This window comes from Botrytis deweyae (assembly GCF_014898535.1).
Source record: "Botrytis deweyae strain B1 chromosome Unknown BDEW_006, whole genome shotgun sequence".
In the NCBI taxonomy this organism is placed as follows: domain Eukaryota; kingdom Fungi; phylum Ascomycota; class Leotiomycetes; order Helotiales; family Sclerotiniaceae; genus Botrytis; species Botrytis deweyae.
In genome coordinates, this window is record NW_024066213.1 from 1,716,280 (window position 1) to 1,737,996 (window position 21,717).

The 21,717-nt window shown below is 43.1% G+C and overlaps 4 protein-coding genes across 4 annotated transcripts; 1 reads left to right on the top strand and 3 right to left on the bottom strand.

The window, feature by feature from the left end:
- Window positions 1–678: 678 nt before the first annotated feature.
- On the top strand, window positions 679–3,877 carry EAE98_003717 (uncharacterized protein; the record flags this gene model as incomplete). The annotated part of the gene is made up of 3 exons (XM_038951337.1): window positions 679–760; window positions 886–1,029; window positions 1,092–3,877. 3 exons carry the CDS (start codon window positions 679–681, stop codon window positions 3,875–3,877), a joined length of 3,012 nt encoding a protein of 1,003 aa, XP_038812801.1.
- A 2,955-nt stretch (window positions 3,878–6,832) lies between these two features.
- Window positions 6,833–7,324, bottom strand: EAE98_003718 (uncharacterized protein; the record flags this gene model as incomplete). The annotated part of the gene is made up of 2 exons (XM_038951338.1): window positions 6,833–7,039; window positions 7,134–7,324. 2 exons carry the CDS (start codon window positions 7,322–7,324, stop codon window positions 7,033–7,035), a joined length of 198 nt encoding a protein of 65 aa, XP_038812802.1. The 3' UTR covers window positions 6,833–7,032.
- A 2,443-nt stretch (window positions 7,325–9,767) lies between these two features.
- On the bottom strand, window positions 9,768–13,892 carry EAE98_003719 (uncharacterized protein). The gene is made up of 5 exons (XM_038951339.1): window positions 12,445–13,892; window positions 12,239–12,393; window positions 10,895–12,185; window positions 10,584–10,838; window positions 9,768–10,530 (listed from the first exon to the last, which is right to left on the bottom strand). Exons 1-5 carry the CDS (start codon window positions 12,898–12,900, stop codon window positions 10,372–10,374), a joined length of 2,316 nt encoding a protein of 771 aa, XP_038812803.1. The 5' UTR covers window positions 12,901–13,892; the 3' UTR covers window positions 9,768–10,371.
- Window positions 13,893–19,106: 5,214 nt separating this feature from the next.
- On the bottom strand, window positions 19,107–20,508 carry EAE98_003720 (uncharacterized protein; the record flags this gene model as incomplete). The annotated part of the gene is made up of 5 exons (XM_038951340.1): window positions 19,107–19,385; window positions 19,495–19,793; window positions 19,845–19,856; window positions 19,915–19,976; window positions 20,123–20,508. 5 exons carry the CDS (start codon window positions 20,506–20,508, stop codon window positions 19,107–19,109), a joined length of 1,038 nt encoding a protein of 345 aa, XP_038812804.1.
- Window positions 20,509–21,717: the final 1,209 nt, after the last annotated feature.

Here is a 21,717-nt window from a genome sequence, read left to right on the forward strand (position 1 = left end):
CATTACCAGGTACCCTTTGCATTGCGATACGCCGACAACTCTCAATTCTCAATTCTCAACTTTCAACTTTCAATCCCCTCCCCTCCCACCACCACTCAATTCCCCATTATTTTTATTATCATTATCACACTTCTCTTCACTCACTCACACACTCACTTACACACACACTCACACACGCACTCACTCCCTCACTCACTCCTTACCTTACTTCACTCCAGATAACATTCATCCACTCACCCATCACTTCAATTTCTATTTTATATTGCACGACTCAATTATGTCCCCCTGATTCAAAGACACCTCCAATCCACTTTATCAGGTCTTTATCCTCTATCCGTTCCTGTGCTGTGCTTTGCACATCGTGGTGCACCAAAACATCCAGCTCATAAACCTATCACTGGTGGCACTATACCTGCTACTCATGTTGCGACAACGAATTCACTTTTGTTGTTGTTAATGCAACCCGAAAACACACGCCTCTGCAAATAAAATTCGAGTCACCCAAACCTTCAATCTTCAGACTATCGTTCTGCGACTCCCGTCTGGTTTCAATAAGCATATATCAACTCAAAAGATCCATACCACAAACGAGTTCCGATGGTTATTTTGTAAATAGTAAAAGGACCCTTGGGAGGACAAGAAATTGTTGAAAGAGCAGGATAGATAGAATTGAACAAGATGGAACCCCCAAGGACAATGGAGTCCAATCATCGACCAGATGCAATGCGACCAGAGCCTGGTTCAACTTTGATTGTAATTCGTAAGTTATGTCTACCTGGGTTATCATGGGGAATGGAAGTATGATGGCTATGGAATACCTACGCATACAAAATTGCTCCAATAAATCGTCATGTAAGGGAGTTCTGCCACTAATGTTAAAATTAGATGATTTTTCTGCCCGCAGTTCGGATGAGCTCAGCTTATCAAAAGGAGATCGCGTCGAATTAATAGAGAGAGATGATGAATTTGGGGATGGATGGTACCTTGGAAGGAGTCTGGTAAACGGATCGAGTGGTTTATTCCCCGAAGGTAAGCTTCCCACAAAGGAATGGATGTCGCATTGGGTATCGAAACTGATATATCATTAAAAGTCTACACTCGATTAGCTCCTCGTGGAAACCCTTCCCATCCAAATCTTTCGACATTTCAGATGTCTCAACCCGGAGTTCTGCAAAATCCGCTGCCTCAACCATCCCTTCAAAAGCCTCCTCAAACGATTGCGCAGAGTCCTTCTGCTGAGACGACAGCTCTGCCCGAGACCTCGGGAGACATTCCAGATATCCTGTCTGCCGGTCGATTATCCTCATCTCCAACTTCAATTGAATCTCCCACAAACGTTACCCCCAAAATAATATCACCACTGAGTGCAGTGAGTGCGAGTTCGGCTGCGAAATCTCATGTCCACGGTCAGGATAGTCCAGTCATGAACGAAACTTTGAGTGTGATTGACGAGCACATAATAGATATGAACCACATCGTTGGTTCTGTACCGAAATCGATCAATGACTCGGGAAGTGAATATAGTAGCCATCACAATGATGCAAGAATGTCATATATCAATGGTGAGGAAACGGATGAAGAAGAGGAAGACATACACACTCTTGACGAAGTTAATATATGGACACCCGAGCAAGTCGCAGAATACTTGTTCACTGTGGGAGTTGACAAGAAGCACTGTGAAGTGTTTCGAGATCAAGAAATCACCGGGGATGTCCTTTTGGGCATGGACCAAACGTCGGTTTTCTTAAAGGAATTTGAATTAGGTTCTGTTGGACGAAGGCTCAAAACATGGCAAAAAATAAAAGCCCTCCAAGACGAAGTAAATGGTGAAACGCCAACAAGAAGGAACACTGGTACATACGCTGGTAGTGAAATTGGCTCTGAGGATGGCGGCCGCCGCGTTCGTAGTGGTGCTTCATCAACAATGCTACCAAGAAACCTCAGTCTGAGTAACCGGCCTGGGTCATCATCAAATAATATTCGCCAGTCTCATCAGCGTCCCTCACGAAACGACTCTGTCACAACCTCATCTCCAATATCTCCCAAAACCCCGCAAGGCAGTCCAAGAGTTCCAGGGGAAAAGAGACCTTCTGCTGCATCAATCAGGGATTTACATCACTCTAGACAAAGTTCGGTGGGTGAATTCAGTACCACTAATTCACTCATGAGCACAATTGCAGCAGATAAACCCCAAGGTGCATCTTCACACCGGAAACAAGCCTCATTTAACAAAGATTGGTCACTTGGTGATGCGACATCCGCCATATCCCAACGACCTTTATCTTCGAATCGCCCGTTATCGTCGGCTGGTCTCACGGAAATTACCACCAAGGGATCTGCTGATCAGCCATCTGAAATTATAGCCCCCCCAACTAATTTAGATATTGATCGAGGATATTTTTCGGGTGGTGAATTGGAGGGTCGGCAGAGGAACGTGCTACGTAAGAGAGGTAGCACAGCTGGACACTCTAGAAATTCTAGTTACACTGATGAGCAAAGATTAAGGACTGCCACAACAAATTCAAGACATTCAAGATTTGGTAGCGTCGATTCAGTGAGAGAGACGACACCACCTACCGCAGCACAAAAATATTACGGCTTATCCGTAAACGGTCGTCGAAGAACCCCCTCTGAAAGTTCCGTCAATTCACCTCCTCGACCAGTACCACCCCCGAAGGACGATTTCCCACTCGTTACCAGACTTCAACCAGAAAGATCTATGGATAGTATAATGTCGCCCAAATCACCAAGTCTTCAACAAAATTACCCTAACGATCGGTTGTTACCTGTCAAACCAACAGGATCCTCTAGCCATTTCAGCATGCGCGCAATTTCTGATGCTGTCACCGGCCGCGAGAAATCCCGTATTACTTCACCAACAGACACGGTATCATCCTCAACAAAAGAATCCCCACTTCAATCGCCTTCAAGAACTGGTTCGAGCACACCTTCAGCTGGTCCAAGCTTTGAACTTGATCCTGCAGATGATAAGACGGCTATGATTAATCCGAAAGCATCGAGAAAGAAGTCCAAGAAGGAAACTAGTGCCTATACGCGGGGCCTCGAAAAGAAAACGCCCCAGGAGCAGATGGTCGGTGCAGATTATAGTGGATGGATGAAGAAGAAAAGTTCAAATCTTATGACCACATGGAAGCCCAGACTTTTTGTGTTGAAGGGCCGCCGGCTGTCATATTACTACTCCGAGACCGATGATCAAGAGAAAGGATTGATCGATATTTCATTCCATCGAGTCTTGCCAGCCGACACTGATCGCCTTACTGGTCTTCATGCCACTCTCACCGGTGCCACGAATAGCCCTACAAGTCCGATTAATGCACAAGGAACTATTGCATCAGCGGAGGCAGATGCCGAACCAGAATCCACGTTAAGCAAAAGTGGCGGTGATTCTATGTTCATTTTCAAACTCGTTCCACCACGAGCTGGTCTTTCCAGAGCTGTCAACTTCACCAAACCTACTGTGCACTACTTCGCAGTGCCGAATATCAAACAGGGTAGGTTATGGATGGCCGCACTAATGAAAGCTACCATTGACCGAGACGATTCCAAACCTATAACCACAACTTATCAACAAAAGACTATCTCTCTTGCAAAAGCCCGACAGATGCGACACCGTCCTCCAGCACTTATGAACCTTGATGAAAAGGTCGAAGAGGAGACTTTGAAGACTCCGGCAAGCGATAAGCATGGTCTAAATATACATGGTATCATCTTCGATCGCGACGAGGGTGATAGTGGCGTTTCTGGGGTTTCGAAACGAGAGAGTGCGAACACAGGGACTAGTCATGTACCGGAAAGTGCGGGCATAAGTAACACCTATTCGCCAGATACCGATGTTGCAGAACCACAAACTGCTTAAGGTGGTACTTCAGAGGCTGCATGAACAATGATGATTGAGATGTTCGCACGCATTCGATTGTTTACGACTGATGGACGAACACAAAGAAACACATCGAATCTTTTCTTCTTTTCACTACTTCACTTCGCATTTCTTCTTTTTATCTAATTTTTTCGAGCAATTCTTCGTTCCTGGCTCGATACCAATGAATATCCGCCGGGACGTTGAAAGATGCATACAATTTCAGATATCTATATAATATACCCCATTCTAATTCTGGTGTGGTGTGCAAATGGTGGGAATTGGTGGGAATTGGGTGGTGGGATGTGGGTCGTTTTGATAGGGAAATGGAAGGGAATTTAGGTCGGCTTGGGGATGGATTGAAAGATCGGAATGGATGAGGTTGGTGAGGATGGATTGGTTGGGTCGGCGGGTTGGATTGGGGAAATAAAGAAACATCAACCTCCTTTTCCTTTTTTTCTTTTAAACGCATATCGGCGTCACACATACCCTCTCGATAGTTGAAGAAAGTTACTTGAATGGGAGACAGATACGGATGGATTGATGGAGGGAGAATAAATCATTGGCATGATAGGATGATAGGATTGATGATTCGCCTTTTGGAAAGGTTGCATTGTCAACAGTTGTGAAATTTGAGGGGAGAGATGAGTGTAGAATGGGGGGGGGGGGAGGAGATGAAATACGAAAGGTATGGAGAATGAGATTTATGTAGCGAATTGAAGTGGAATGAAATGAAATGAAATGAGATGAGAAGAGTGAAAATTTCAATTTGAAAGCTACATTTGGGCGTGAGTTTAAGTGGGTGAATGTGATTATGAATTTGAATGAATGTGACTATGAAAGTGAAAGTGATGAAGCACTTACCTAGGTAGGTTTATCTTGTGAAGCTGGAGATGAAACGAAAGGGGAAAATGGGGGAGGTATGGATGTAGGTATGGATGTGAAGCAATATAGCTAGTATATGGGATTATTTAGATAAGTTGATAGTTAGGGAGACTTCGCTAATTTAATACGGATATGTAGGTACTTAGTGTGTTTTGGTTTATTAGTTGATTGGTTGTTATGATGTGTTTTTTGATGAGTTTTTTGATGAGTTTTTTGATGAGCTTATATACCGATGTAAAGAAGAGATGAAATGAAATGGAATGGAATGAAATAGAATAAAATGAAATGAAATAAACTTTTCTATATAGATTTAGATTTAGATTTAGATTTCTACTCATATTCCTACTCTCTTTTATTTATTTCTTGAACTTATGAAATTTGTGAAATTTGTGAAGGAGGAGTATGGAGGGAGTATGGAGGAAGTATTGTATTTTCTATCGAGGAGGAATTTTAAGGGTTTATTTTATTTAGTTTTTTAATCTGGGGTTTGGAATAAGGGATGGGTTTTGCAGTTGGATTTGGGGATTGGGATTGGGATTGGAGTTGAATTGGGATTGGGAATGGGATTGGAATGGAATTGGATTTTGGGATTGGGATTGGAGTTGAATTGGGATTGGGATTGGGATTGGATTTGGATTGGGCTTGGATTGGGAATTGGAATTGGAGTTGGAGTTGGAGTTTGGATGGATGATACTAAATCATGCTCATTTCTCGTCCTTCTCGTCTTCTGAGATTGGAAAGCTTGTGAGAAATTTTGTGTTATGGTATGTTATTGGATTGGGTAGGTGGGTAGTTATTATAATATAAGCCTTTTTGCTTTCTTTCTATTCTGCGTCACTTCTCTTTTCATTTCCATTTCCATTTCCATTTCCCTTTCCATTTCATCAATAAGCGAGCATCAACAATCATCATCTGTGTTTCTAATCAGATAGGATAGAATAGGATAGGATAGTAAATATTGAATATTAAGTGTATGGACATGAGTATATATAATTTGGATTGCAGTCTTATGCTCATTGAATGGGATCTTGATCAGTAATATGAGATGGGTTTGGGAGGGTGAGAGGGTGAGAGGGTGAGAGGAGTATACTGCTTTGTCTGGGCTGGTGTGTCTGGGCTGGTGTGTCTGGGCTGGTGTGTCTGGGCTGGTGTTTGTAGTGATGATGCGGATTTGGGGGGTTGGAATTGGGGTTGGAGGTGAGATGAGATGAGATTGAATAAGATTGAATGAATGAATATAAGATTTGGAAAGGCGAGTAAGTAATCAAAGACACACTTAGACAGACAGATAGCTTACTTAGCTTCACTGACAAAATAGAGCGAGAGATATCGAAAGTGATCAAACAAGTGTGATAATCCAAAAGGATATTGCGAGTAAGTTATCGATCTACTATATGTAGTGCAAAAATTATCTTTGACGCCCAACAAGCTTATTAGATAGGACAGGAAAGAGTACTAGATAGCGCAGAGTCTTCGAATGGTTTGTGGGCGGGAAGAGTGCCGGATTTTGATGCTTCGTGTGTGGAATCAGAGGACTGGCTTGGAGCTTGGTCTGGAATCTTACTCGTGATTGTTTCCACGATGAGCTTTATGATTTATGCTTGTGGTTCAAATTCGTGGGATAAAATAGACAGCGTGAGGATGTATAAGATGGATCATAAGAGATATGATGTGTAAAGCTATTGAGTGCCCTTCTCGTTGTGTCACAAGAGCTGTCTGAAATTCTATTACTTGAGTTTATCAAAAGCACTTGCTTTCATTACTCTATTGAATTCCATCCCAACATAAATCAGTTCCAGACTCTCACCACTCACCCCATAGACTTATAATTTGCCTCACCACTTCCACCCTTCCCTCTTTCATGAAAAAAATCGCACCTAACCCACCTACCCAGCCAAATCACAAGCAAATCTCAAGAAACTCCAATTACAAATCACAACCACATCCAGGAATCGTGCATATAGGAAGTAGAGATCCATTCGTAATAAGTAACCACGCCTCATTTCCATCCCGGTGTATACACATTCCGAGTTTTTTGAATCATCCTCGCCATGACAAATCCCATCATTTTCATATCCGTCCTTCATGCATCCATCCTATCATACATTTCTTCCCCTGACTGCTGTATTTTCATCTGCGACCTAATCCATTGTACATTGTTGTCGTCATTAAAGGTATCCCCTCTCATCATCATCTCTTCTGCCTTTCCCATCTCGATTCCGCATATCGAAATTCCCATAGCATTCTCCATCTCCATCGCCAATCATTCTTTACAAACTACACCACAAATCATTAGCCCAATCCGCATCTCAAATCCCCTCCCATCCCATCCCATCCCATCAAAAAAAAAAGAGAGAAAGAAAGTACTCACGGCGGCAAAAGATACTCGCTCCAACTGCTCGAAAAAAACGCAACCGCAATGCCAAAAACCCCAATGCTCCTAACCACACTTGCATTCTCCGGCGCCGTCAACGCAGTATACGTGCTTGCGAAAGAACCTTTTGATTGAGCGGGGCGACGGCCTGCGCGCTCGACGACTACACGTTGGGCTTTTGGTGCCATTTTGTGGAAGTTTAAGATCGTTTGGATGTGGAGTGTGTGAGATATTCTGGGTTGTTTGTGTGCGCAGAGGAGGTGAATTGGAAGGGTGTGTGTTTGAGAGGAAGAACTTGTTGCGGAGCGAGCTTGAATATTCTTTGATGCTAGTTGGATATTGAGGAGTTTTTGGTTATGATGATGATTAGTCAGCTTGTGGATGGAACACGTGATTGGAGGGGAATTTGGGGGTGAGGTGAGGTGAAGATGTGAGGGTTTGGGAGAAACGGTGAGGATATATTTGAGAAGGATATTTCGATACGAGGGGATGTGTAATTGGAGATACTGTCATGGTTGAGATATATTGGCATGGTTCTTGTCAATACTTCAAATGGGAAATGATAGCAGCGTTCCTCAAGCTTTAAGGTTACCACTGCATCTTTAATTACCCATCTCCTAACAATTGCGCATAGTATATTCAAAATCTCTTAATCAACACAGCATCAAACTCCCGCATTTCATCAATCAAAACCAAAGCCAGCTTTCCTACAATTTCCTACAATCCTAGTAATAATAATGAAACTCCCCAAACAAGCCCAGCCCAGACAAAAAATCTCTTAATCATTAGGTTACCATGACAGCTTTACCAGCACATATCAGAGAATCTCAGCCCTCTCACATACTCCACAAACACCGCGATTCCCATCCCATCACCTACTAAACCTATATACCAACTTGAAATTCGCCAAACAAATAGTAAGGTTACCGTGTATCCCTCCCAATACAATTCTAGTACTCTGGCCCGTGACCCACTCAATACCTCATATAAACATGAATATTCTGCTCTCCCCTTCCATCATCAGACTCCAAAAGTGTGATTCGGAGACAGAATTTCTGAGAAGCGCCAGACAGAAACAACAGAGCAGAAACTTACATCTGAAGTCGAATTCCCATCCATGCCCCAAAAACGCGTAACTTCTAATTCCACAATCTTCCTGATCACCCTCCATTTTCATCTCCACTACACCATACTTCTTCCACATTGCAGATATCTTCAAGCTTTTCTTCTCCTTTCACCTCTCTCTTTGATCCTCCAGCCTTCCTCGCCGATTCTCAAATCTCTCCTCTCCCATAACCCCATCCCGCAAACACCACTCCGCCCTTGCAACATTCCACTCCAGATCTCAACCTTCCACCAACCATCTCTCCACCCATCTCTCCATCCCTATAACCTCAGAATCCTATAATCCCATCCCCACCTCATCCACCCAACCTCTTACCCTAATCCCACACATGAAATCCCCTCTGGAGAATCCGCAGTCCAAATCCAATCCCAATCCCAATCTCAATTCACCTTATCACTATCCCTCATCCCTTCTTACACACATAGAACAAAATAAACCAAACCAAACAACCTACCATCTTTCCATTCTGTTATTTCCTCCATTCCCTTTATCCTCCTCAAAATTCAAAAGGAAATCATCCATCATACCCCCTGTCCTCTTAACCCTTTCTCCTTTCCCCTTCCCCTCAAAAACAAATACACACCCATTCAAACCTTCCCCTCCTCTATCTATCCATCCCTTCACAACTCCACAACTCCAACTTTCTTCCCCAACCCCAACCCACCCCAAATCCAATTCACCCCTCGATATCCACCTTCCACTCATCTTCCTCCCACCTTCCATCTCATAAATACATACATACATATATACCCCTCTCCCTCCCTCCCTCCCTACCTCCCTCCCTCCCTACCTCCCTCCCTCCACCAAATACAATCCAATACAATACTATAAAAAACCCAATCCACAACCACAAAAACAAAAACAAAAACAACTATCTCCATCCATCCATTCTCTCACTTCCATTCTCTCACTTCCATTCTCTCACTTCCAACCATCTTCCATCACCATACCAAGCACACCAACCATAAATTTAACAAATCACAAATCACAAATCACAAAACAACCAAGCACCAAGCACCAACTTCCCACTCCCACTCCCACTCCCTCTACTCCCTCCAATCTCTTCATCTCCTTACCATACATAACAAACACAACGTAACACAACATAACAAATATAACATCTACTATCCATCATCTATTAACTATCTATCCATCCATCCAGCACACTTAATTCCCATCAAATAAGCACACACATCCAACCATCCAACGATCCAACAAACAAACGAACAACCCCCCAAAAAAAGAGTGGGCAAAAAATCATCAAGAAAAAATAATCGGCACGGCACTGCACGGCACTGCAATGCATGCATACCACTCACCCACCCACCCACCATCCCCACTACTCCAATATAATCCGTGCTGCACCTAAGCAATCAATCTACATACATCCTTTGCATTACCGAGCCCCTTAAAATGACCCCGAAACAAATTGCGTGAAAAGTCAATAGTCAATAGTCCCTTTCATCTTCATATATGATAAAATCACGCTACTAAAAAACATTCAATCATTGAAAAACATATATGTTAATAATCTTATTCCAAAGTTGCTTTGGAAAATAAACAAACATCTTCTCGAGTCTCCTAGTGATAAATCCCGCCCTGTAATAAAAGAGAGAGAGAACTGGACCCATCAATGATAAATACACAGGATTCCACCCTTTCCCCAAGAGATCCCAATATCCGTTCCTACGCAAAAGAAATATGGTGGATAATAAACAAGATAGACTAATCATTTAAACAAAGTAACGCCAGTTCCCATCTCATAACTTTGCCCAGTAAAAATATGCCGAGAAAGTCATAATATGAGCCAAGTAATTAAGTACGTCCTTTGACTGATCAAAAGTATAATAGCGTAAACACAAAATGAAAGCCACTCCCCTCCATTGATCCCTATCCAACGTCACACGATCGTGTCATGTCTTATGTAAAAGGAGTTTTTTTTTAAACACTTGCAACAACCACCACCCCTTTCTAATCCTTTCTGAAGTTCCAGATTCTTTTTCACATTTGAGAGTCCATGCGCCAGGAAAGCTCGAAGTGGTATGATCCGATAAACGCCAAAGTATGCTCGAAAACGCCGGTAAATTGACCCTATGCACCTGAATTGCTTCAAACAGTCTCGGATATTTCATTTTCTCCTAGATAAGGATCAAAGTTATAATTGTCATCTGCACCACCAGTAGAATCATTCAAGAATGAATCAAAGTCAAAGTCGGTAAGAACATCCGAATTTCCATTCATGGGATTGTTGAACTCGAGCATATCAAACTATTGAAACTGTATTAGTGAAACCCAGAAGAAATGACATGTGAGAGGCATACCGGTTGATCATTCATTGGGAATGCATTCAGAGGATCAGGCTGCGACGAGGCAACTCCAACGTTCGGGGCAGTCGCCATAGGTTGACCATTGACGGGCTGAACAGCACCGTTTGGATTTGGAACATTGTTGAAAGTCTTCGTGTGAACCGGGGTGATCGGGGTCGCTGGGGTGGGGGTCGCGGCTTCTTGGGTTGGATCGGCGGAGGGTGTAGCACCAGCGTTGAGGTTTGCGGCGGATCCTTTCTTTGTAGCCCGCTGTTATCAATGTCAACATTTCTACCAAAAAATCCATTAAACGCTAAGAAATTTACCTTTGTTTTGGTTTCCTTGGTCTCATTCTTCTTCTTGGGGTTTGCCTTGTTCGATTGCTGAGGTGTTGGAGGTGCAGCAGTGCTACCTTGAGGGGACGATGGTTGTGTTCGTCCGTTCGCGCCAGCGTTGGCAGGAGCTGCGGGCGGAGGCATATTTCGTTGTTGAGGTGTGCCCATAGCTTGTGGGGGTCCTTGGGAGGGGTTGGCAACCATGGGAGCGCCGCCGTTTGGACCATTCTGCCAGTTGCCTGCTTGCTGTCGTGCCATCATCATTTGCTGCTGTGACATTCCTTGTGGGAATCCGGGATGGGAACTAGGGGGTCGCATGCCGTTTGGCATCATGTTACCATTCATATCGTTCATCTTGTAGAATTGCGGGTTCATGCCTGCATCCATTTGTCCAGGCTGTCCCATGTTGAAGTTCATTGCGCCTGGCGATCCTCTATTTTGACCTTCGGGTAGAGGAGATGGAATGCCTGGGTTATTCATGTGAGGGGTTCCTCGCTTCATCTGCTGCTCGCTTGGGTTTGGCGAGTTCACTGATCGAGGACCACTTTGTGGCGAGGTTCCTTGGGGGAAATTGGGTCCATTGGGTCCCATGCCAGGTCCTCCGGGACCTCCCTGGCCCTCAGCGGCACCCTGTTCTTGGCGTGCCATCATTAGTCTCTTCTTGTTTTGTTGCTCAAGCAACATCAACTGCATCTGATAGTCTTGTAAAGCATGGTTACCTTGTTGGCCACTTTGTTGGCCACCGGGAGCACCTCTCACACCGTTTTGACCCATTTCACCCGCGCCGTAACCATAGGTAGTCATTGCGTTCACATCAGCACCTTGCGTCATCATGGGCGATCCTTGGTTGGGGGGGCCTCCAGCGGCTGCACCAGGCATTTGCTTTTGTTGCTGATGTGACAAACCAGCCTGATATGCTTGAAGATTCTTTTGTGGATTTTGATTTGGGAAACCCTGGAACTGCTGAGCTGTCAGATTTGAATCGATACCATTTGAAAGTGGCAAATGAGCTGCTTGAGCAGTATTGCTGGGGGCGGTTTCTCCCACCTGTTGGCCTGGAATTCCAGTAGTTTGTCCTCTTCCATTAGGTCCCATGCCACCTTGTTGGTTAAATCCGGGTCCTTCAATTCGTGGTCGCTTGGATGGGGATGGAGCGTTCTCGGCAGATCCTCCTGGCGATTGAGCTCGTTGTGGATGGTTGCCGTCCGAAGGTTCTCTCTGCATTGCTTGTTGTTTCTGCATCTGTTGCATTTGTTGCATCTGCTGCATCTGCTGTGGAGTGCTGTGACAGTGATTGATTAGCGTTAGTATGACAAGCAAAAGATGGCTACTCACGGTTTGCCTCTACCACCATTCATCAATGCTTGTCGTGCAATTTCATTTTGCATTATCGCTGGGTTCATACGACCATAGGGTGCACCAGGATGCATTCCATTTGGATTAAGAGCACGAAGCGAAGCCTGCTGTTGCTCTGCCTTTTGGCGCGTTTGCTATCAAGAGTTTAGTTAATGCTTTTAGTGAACCTCCAATGGTTGAAATACCTGTGTGTGAGTGACATAGGCAAGAACGTTACGTGATGGATCCCCCGAGTTTCGCTGAGCATTGAACATTTCCCAGAAAAGGCAAAACCATTCATAGAGAAAACAGCCATTTTCAGGAGATTCCTTGGGAAGGTTTGGTAGAGGAAGATCACTGGGCCTCTTTGAATCGATATCATCTTTCGAATCGTCTCCCTCCTCCGCGTCGCCCCGATTGAGGCTATCTTTCTGGACGTTGATTTGTTCATTCAACATTGTTCTGGCGCAATCAAACATGCCACTCTTGAGAAAGTATTCGTAAATGTAGGTGTTCAGTTGCGATCGAGGGCTAAAAGAGTTGCCATCTTTCATCGTAGGATGTCTCGCAGCTCCACCGGGTACCCCATTATTCATCATGGGGATACCAGTTCCAACTGGACCACCCATGTTTGGCATACCGGACATATTGACGTTATTCATCGTCGCAGACTCTGAACGCGATCGGGTAGTGATAAGTCAAGGTGAGCGTGAATTTTACAATCCAACACTCGTGTAGAAGAAGAAAAACCGTCCGTCAGCCACAGCTCTCTGACGCGAAGCGGTTGTAGGGCGAAATGTCGCACGGCAGAACGGTTTGAATTGAACGAAACCGAAAACTATCGTTTTTAAATATTCCAACTTGTATATTATTGTGACTGTACGTGGCGCGCCAGTTTGATGTAGATTGAATGGGATTGAAGGTGTGATTTCTGGTGTAACTGAGGTATCTGTGTCTGTGTCTGGGGGGGGGGACCTTTTTAGTGGAAGCCAAATGCGATAAACTCCGGGGGCTTGTTTGATGCGAGAAGCAATAGCGTCTGAAGGTTATTGAAGAAGGCTATTCTAGAAGGAAGAGGAAGGTTGAAAAGCTCTTGCTTGGGATGAGATTGCGCAAGTGAAGATATTCACCATGCAATTATTAAGGGTAACTGATATTGATACCGTGGACGAGACTTTTCAATTAATCGAAATGGGGCGGTAGTGGTGGTGATTTATGGGTTGTAGTTTGTCGTTGTAATTTGTATAAAGTTTCCAAGGTGGGTTTTTGGGGGGTGTGTTGCAAATAATAAGAGACTGAAAAATACGCAGGGCGTGATGTAAACTGCTTCCCGAGAGGAAGGTGCGTTTTCTAGGTACCGGGAGTGTTTCTAGTATTTCTTTCCTCACTCTCTCTCTCACTCTCTCTCTCTCACTCACTCTCTCTTGGTTTTTTTTTTCTGGTGTTCAAAGTTGAATGGTCGGAGCTGGAAGAAAGCTTGGGGGGGAGAGAATTGAACGAACCAGGATTCGCCACAAAAAATAAATAAGGAGTGAAGAGTGAAGATTAATAAAAAAAAGGAAGAAGGAAGAGGTCAAGATAGGATTGGAAAAGTAAAGATATTAAAGAGATATATGAGATGATTTCGAATCAGATGATAATTGATACCCAATTCTCTTCCGAATGGTCACGGAGTTATATGAAGAGTGAAGAGGGAAGAGGGAAATATAAAAGTGGTAGAATTGGGAGAGGAATAATCATAATAAGTTGGAGAGGGGGGGAGAGAGAGGAGAGACCGAGAGGTAAGGTTCGATAGAGAAGAGAGAAAAAAGTGGAAGATTTGGATGAGAACCAATCATATCATGGTTTTGTATCGACTAATCTACAAGTGGCCTTAGCCTCAGCCTACGAGTGATGCTGCTTTTGAGATGAAAGATATATAGTAGAAGAGTAAGAACAGATTGATTGACCTTCACCCTTCACCCTTCACTTCCAACCAGAAGGATGGTGATGTTATTTATTTTGGAAGAGAAGTTTGATGATTTCAAATGAAAAGTATTCTACCTAGGTAGGTCGTTCGAATGATGGGAAGCATCAGGTAACATCCATTGAAACTATACTCATCATGCTGCTTTCTCATGTGGACTACTGGGTCGGTATGTATGTAGAGAACTTTATATCTTCCATCTAGCTACAGTGCTAGGGAGGTATCTGGTCTGGCTAGATATCTATCTATTATCTAGGTCGTCGCTATCGACGAGTCCTTTTCGGCGATTCCACATAGACTTTGCAAATCCCTGGTGAAGTGATAACTACTAGGCAGGTACTAACCTCGAAATCATTTCATTTCATTTCATTTCTTCTTGCTTGGTATCTTTGCCCATCGATGATTACCTAATGAGTCTGTAGTCGTAGTATATTGCAATACCTACCGAAGCTACATGATTTCGTGGTTTTGCCCCTTCAGAGATATATGGGAATTCTTGAGTTCTTGAGTTCTTTGGTTCTTTGGTTCTTTGGTTCTTTGGTTCTTTCGTATGTATGGTAGGTAGCTGCTAAATAATAGATAGGTAGGTATCTTCACCTGCATTTCATTCGAGAAATCATACAATCTTTCATCAGTACCTAGGTACCTACTACCGACCTCCGTATCTATCTATGTACTCGAGTACCTTCACCGACCTTCATCTTACGGAAGCAACAACCATAATTCATGTTGGTATACTACGCAGTACTGGGCAATCAACTTCCATCCGCTTCTACTCTCCTCTACAACCCCAATCCATCTCTCTCATCTCTTGGCTTACCTAGATATAAGTCACTCATTCCCTCGATGAACCATCATTCGAAACAACCATCCAACTTTCGCTTGCTAAAAGTGGCATGCAAAGTAAGTGTAAGTGTGACATGATTTCCATCATCACCAGCCCTTCCATTTCAGAGGGCCTTGGGTGATCTGGAAGAGATGCATATAACATGCAATTCTTTTCGATTCCATTCCCCCAGGCGTATCCTCATCTTGAATGTAGGAAGAGAATGATTCGAATCAAGATCAATCACGGTGTGGTCACGTGATATCGATGACAATGGCATTGCTAATGATCAGTGTCTAATTGTTAGGTAGGTAGGTAGTATATATACTAGAGTATATCATGACGTTACGGTTTGTCATTTCTGGTTTCCAAGGTTTTTGTATCGAAATGCAAATCATGAGTACATTGGAGTTTAAGATCCGACCTACGAATTATAAATTAGAAGATGGCATGAAACTAAAAGCATCTGTTCAATGATTGGGGGCCAAAGTTTCAAGGGATCAATCAAGTTGAATGAATCAATCAATCCGTCAATCCGTCAATCAATCAATCAATCAATCAATCAATCACTCAAACTACTGTACCCAATAAACCGAGCACACCCGAGCTATCAAGGACATCGATTTCCGAAAGTTTGGTTCACTGTCTCGACTGTCTACTTGGGTATGGAAAATGGAAAATACCAGGTGCATATGAATTGTTTTAAACCATGTGAGTAATAAGTATGTAGGTATGTGTATTTAGGCATGAATATATATATGTATATATATATACATCTATGAGTATGTCAGAATCATCTTCTCAATCATCTCACACATGACACTCACACATAAAATCCAAAGCTTCTGCCAATCCCTCCCTCCCCCAAAGTGCAAACTGTGCCGTCCAACGGCTTTTAATCTGATGAATATCTGTTTCACCCTTTGAATGCTCCTGCAGTGGATCGGTAGATCATCTTAATAGGTTTTAGGTATATCGTAAGTTACTCTACTCTCTTACTCCATGAGCCGTCCGCTCCCAAAAGTTGCTCCGTACTCTCGGAGAATAGTTCTCAGCCTTGGGTGTGGGGTCCAAAAATCATTCTATCGGTAGACGCGACACGAGTAGGTGCAGCTGCATTCAATATTTCCCCAACATTCCCCCAATCTTGCCTTTTCCCTTTTTCCACTTATCAACTCTACTCTTCTATTTATATCATACATTTATCATGCATTTCATTTCATTTCATTTCACTTCATCGGTGAATCAATAAAATATCTCAACCCATTTATCCCATCATCTCATAATGAGAAATCTACAAGTTGTAGAAGCCAGCTTGTTCAAACATTACCAATGTCTCGTAACGCACGGAATGTTCGAATCGAGGGTCACTTCAGATAGTGAATTAACATGAGAGACAAACTTCTTTCCCTAGTGGAATCGTTCAAGATGATTAGACATGTCTTCACATGAATATCTCACCAGTCAAAAGACCTCCCTATCCACCCCGCATTTTTCTCCTAGGGCTGTAGATCCCCTCGGATCTCCCGGAACGTTGGTGATTCATCTCAGGGGTACCCTACCCGTACCCAATACTGAATCCATCATCTCAACTCCAATAACTTCGAGTAGGTAAATAATTACTGACGCTTTGTTCTGCGATAGAGCTGGATGGTCACTCGGTGTGGAGATACGTATGCGACAAGACACAAAAGTCATTCCTGTCTAGATACATGAGATCTTTCGTCCGCGAGTCAACTCGTGTATAGAGTGTAGCTATCGTCTCAATGAGTGTCATCACATCTGGGTTAAACCATCTACCTTCTATATAATGCGTTCGTTAACAATGCAAGAAGAGTTTCCTCTGACTATGAATGTGTAGGTATCTTCTCAATCCTGAGTTCAAATTCTAGTAGCCCTCAGTTGAAGTTTTCATACACTCATCAGTTTTCCATCTACCAACTATTTCTACATGTGATCAATCAATCTTGTTCAGATTCCCATCTACGGTATCTACAGGTAGAATCGAAACAGTTTTCGATAACCCTCTTCATAGATCAGTTCCTCTACCAATCTGAATAGCTACCATGCTACCAAACAACAACGCAATCTTTCGAGTCTATGGATTACAAGATACAAAGTTACACTAGATATAAAGCTATACTCAAAAACACTTCAATACGAAACTCGATCTACACGCAAAGCTTCCTATCCACATATTCAACCGACCATGGCAAATACACATGTAGCATTAAATCTCTTCATCTATTCATCATCTATCCTCATCATTCATTCAATCTTCCATCTATCCATCTCCCACCTTCACTAATCACTTCCTCATATCGCCACCTCTACATCCACCCATCCACCCATCCACCCATCTCCATTTTCCCGAATCCCTATAGATAACTTAACTCGGTCAGAGTAAAATTCCAAAATTCGAATCTCAATCATTTGTTACTTATTACTTGTTATCCATTATCCGTTATCCATTATTCATTATTCATTACTTATTATCCATTATCCATTATCCATTATTCATTTACTAGGTATCTAGTAAAAACGAGGTCATTAGAAATAAATATATCTCTCTCTCCTTCTCTCCCCCTTTCACTCCTCTCCTCTTTCACTCCTCTCCTCTTTCACTCCTCTCCTCTTTTTCTCTCTCCCTCCCTCTCTCCATCCACCCATCCACCCATCCATCCACAGAGAAAGGTACTAGTCTAAATAAGCATATAATATATGATAAATTCGATACCAAAGCCCTAGAAAATATAGCTGATCTAATAATAACCAGATCCATTACATTTTTCTTCCACCACCCATCACCACCTCTCACCTCTCACCCCCAGCCTCCCACCCCCAGCATCCCCCCAATCCCTCATCAATATCCCCATTATCCATCCAATCATCCATTCATTCGATCCAAACCCAATCAATTAGTCAATCAACCAACCTCTCATCTAATACCTACACTCCCTACACCTATCTCCTTAGCATTCTTATCATAAACTTGTACATAGCTGCATGAACACAACACTCATTACTCAAAACTCTATATAAAGTATTAAACACTTCAATATACCTCATAAGCAACTCATACATACTCACCCACTCACTTACCCTATTTCATTTCACTCTATTCATACCCTATCTCGCCTACCCTCTAAACCACAAACACACACACACACACACACACACATCACATCAAAATTTACAAAACCCATTTTTGAACAATCGCATCACTCAATTCTCATTCCTATTCCACCTCCCCTGAATCTCCACACACCCACTCCGTTCAAAAGTATTCCTAAGCACATAAAAGAAGAAGTCAACAAACGAAGATCGATCAACAAAAGTCTTTCTTTTCCTTCACGTCCCTCAATCCACCAATCTAGACCTAAGCCCCCAGTCCAGCCTAGGTACTCTCAAGCCCAAATCCGTTCCTTTCCTTTGGGATCTCCTCAAATCGTTCATCGTCCGTCCAACTAAATATCTTATCACTTATTTCTTATCGTTGTTTGAAATTCACCTTCAACAAAGACCAACTCTCCAACCATTCGTGCCTCACAGCCTCTTGCTTGCTTTGTGATTAGATCATATGTGAGATTGAACCCATGATTTGTTCATAACATCACATCATTAAAAATAAGATAGAAAAGAACTTTTCGCCTGTTTTGCTTTTGCTTTGCAAGTCGCCCAAAAATCTTGAAATCTATCTTGTAAGATGAAAACCACAAAAATAATGGTTCCACGTCGTCAAAGGTAATGTTGTAGGTATTTACCGGGTTGCCAGTTCGTAAAGGGTATAGGAAATGGATATCGCGTGCAAAAATGCTTTTTTTAATTTTTTGTTGAACATATCAAAAGAAACATGGGAAATGACTAAGCGCCGAAAAGAAGCAATCCGTAAGGTTTTGATATAATGCTTATAATGCTGTTCGATCTTCGCACACCGAGAAAACGAGTAGACGGCCTTGGATCAATTGATGTTGTCCAAATTACAAATGAGAGACAAAATACGATGAACCAGTGTAAGAGCAATGATCGATAGTTCATCGAGGCCTATCGAACAATGGCATCCCTAGTAAAGGGACCTATGCAACAGGAGCTGCAACAGGAGCAATTGAAGCACCTTCCATGTTGCTAACTATGCCGGCACCACCCTCTCCAGCGAGGTTATCATTGAGTCCCTTTGATGGACAGTCACGAGCAATGTGACCTTCGGTTCCACAAGTATAACAAGTCTTTCCAGCCTTGTTAACACCGCCGTTGGGGCTAGTGCACTCACGGGAACTGTGTCCAGTTCTTCCGCATGCATAGCACTTCATGGCTTGAGCCTGGCAATCACGGGCAAAGTGGTTTGGACCACCACACTATCAGGAGTTAGTTTAATGTAACCGAGGCCCTAGACCGAAGTGTTGCCGACATGACATGCTACCGGAAGATTCGGGACATGTGGCAACCTGAGAGAAAATTGCTTACCTTGTAACAAGTGGCTGGGCGAGGTCCGCCAGCAAATCCACCGCGAGGAGCGAATCCACCGCCAAATCCACCACGAGGAGCACCAAGTCCACGTGGAGGACCTTGCATTCCGTTGTTTGGGTTTGGGCAAGCTCTAGCCAAATGGCCAGGAATACCGCAGTTGTAGCATCGACCGGTGGTTCCAGCTCCGCTGATACGCAAAGTTGGACAGTCGGCTTGAACGTGTCCTAAACCTTGGCAGTGGTAACACTGCTTAGCCTCGGTAGTTCTTGGCAATGGGCAACCATTCGATTCATGTCCTACGTCGCATTAGTATGACAAAAAGCTGTGCTTTGCTTTTGAAAGCTTACCAGGTTGCTTGCCTAATTACCAAAAGTGTTAGTCTTGTTCATTATTGAAGGTAGTTTGACATGTACTCACAATTGTAGCAAAGACGTTCAGCAGAAGCGCAAACTTCAGCATAATGACCAACGTTTCCGCACCTGAAAATATCAATGTTAGTGTTACCCTTTGAAACAAGAATGTTGCACAACACCAAAGAAGTATTGAGTTCTTTGGGATGTCGCCAGGAAGACAAGTTCCAGAGCTAAGCATCCCTTGGTGTCCGAGAGAAAGTGGAGGCACTTACTTGTAGCAAGCACGACGAGATAATGAAGACATGGCTACTAATTTATGTGTCTGTTGTGTCCCATCATCAGCACGGCAAATAACAAAGGCACCATCCTCCGATTCCCATTCTTTAACAATCCTCCTGCATCTATGCGGTGACTCATCTACTCGATCTGATCTTAACCATTCCTCAACTGTCGAAGTCGGCATATTGGTGATTGTTGCTGTAAGAATATTTGGCGATGAGGTAAGTTCGCATTGAAATATCCACCAGAAGAACGTTGCAGTTGCATGACCAGCATCATCGTCAGGCTGCAGGGTGTACAAATGCTGTGCAACCTTTTGAGTATAAGATTGGTTTCGTGGTACTTTGTTGATATGCTTTCGACAACTTTGTTTGTTCATATGGTAAGGATAGTCGTTGTACGTAATATTGAGGATGGAAAGATCGGATGTTGGAGAGGTTTGAATATCATCAAGTAGATGTGCCACCTTATTCTTTGGTTTATTCCACATCCAAAAGACATTGTTCAACTCTTGAGGACGTAGGATCGTAAAGAGTTACAAAGCCCGAGCCGGCGCAGGCCTTTCAAGTAGTTGCCTTTTCCTCCCTTTCCATTCTCCCCCTCCCCTCTCGAAACAAATTGCAACCATCAACGAATCAAACAGAGGACATGAAAATAAGCAAGTACTCACAGAATAAAATTCCTTTGTTGATTTTCCTTCTTAAATTCCCGTTCTTGAAAAATATATCAACCTTTCCTTCAACAACAACTACTTCCTACTTCCTTCTACCTCCCGTGATACAAACGTTTCGCGAAAGAGACTGCAGAATTGTGTGTGATGTGGTTTTTATTTTGTGGAGGGATTTCGGAAGGCAAAACTTCAAAAAGGATGTCCCTTTGTAACCTGGAAAACTCTAGCTTAGCAAAGATCCTAATTCTTGAGAATGGGTCTAGTCTTGAAAGAGATTAGCTTCTAGATTAGGATACGGTGACTAGTGCCAGACTTAGTTTAGCTTAACCGCCCAATGGAAAATCTAATGGTGAATAATGAATGAATGGTAATCCAAGGTGGGTGGAGGGTGGTCTAAGGGTGGGTTACTAGGTAGGTAGGTAGGATCAGGGCAGGGCAGGGCAAAAAAAAACACGAGTGAATTTGGATAAACGAACTAGTGGGAATGAAATGAATGGGAATGAATGGGAAATTGGGGAAATTGATGGATCTGATTGGGTGAGATGGATAAAATAATGGGGAATCACTTGAATACTTGGAATGGGGGGTGAATCAATCAATATCGGTTGATTTTTAACAATTGATCGTTTCACTAGGTACACGCTATGATACGGGAGGATATACTTTCCAACTAACAACTTGGTATTGACTCTTGAGGAAAGTACTCTGTATGGAATATGGAACCATTGGAATGGAATCTCATGGTACGATTACATTCCAAGAGGTCAGAAGTTCATGTCAACTTTGTCAATTCGCCTGTTGATCTCGAGTAATAAGAGAATTCAAGATATTGGCTGATTGATAAAAGTGATTTGTCAGGATAGGTGTTACCTAGTATTTCAGGCAAACACGGAGAAGTAAGTTGAGGAGTGAGGGAGT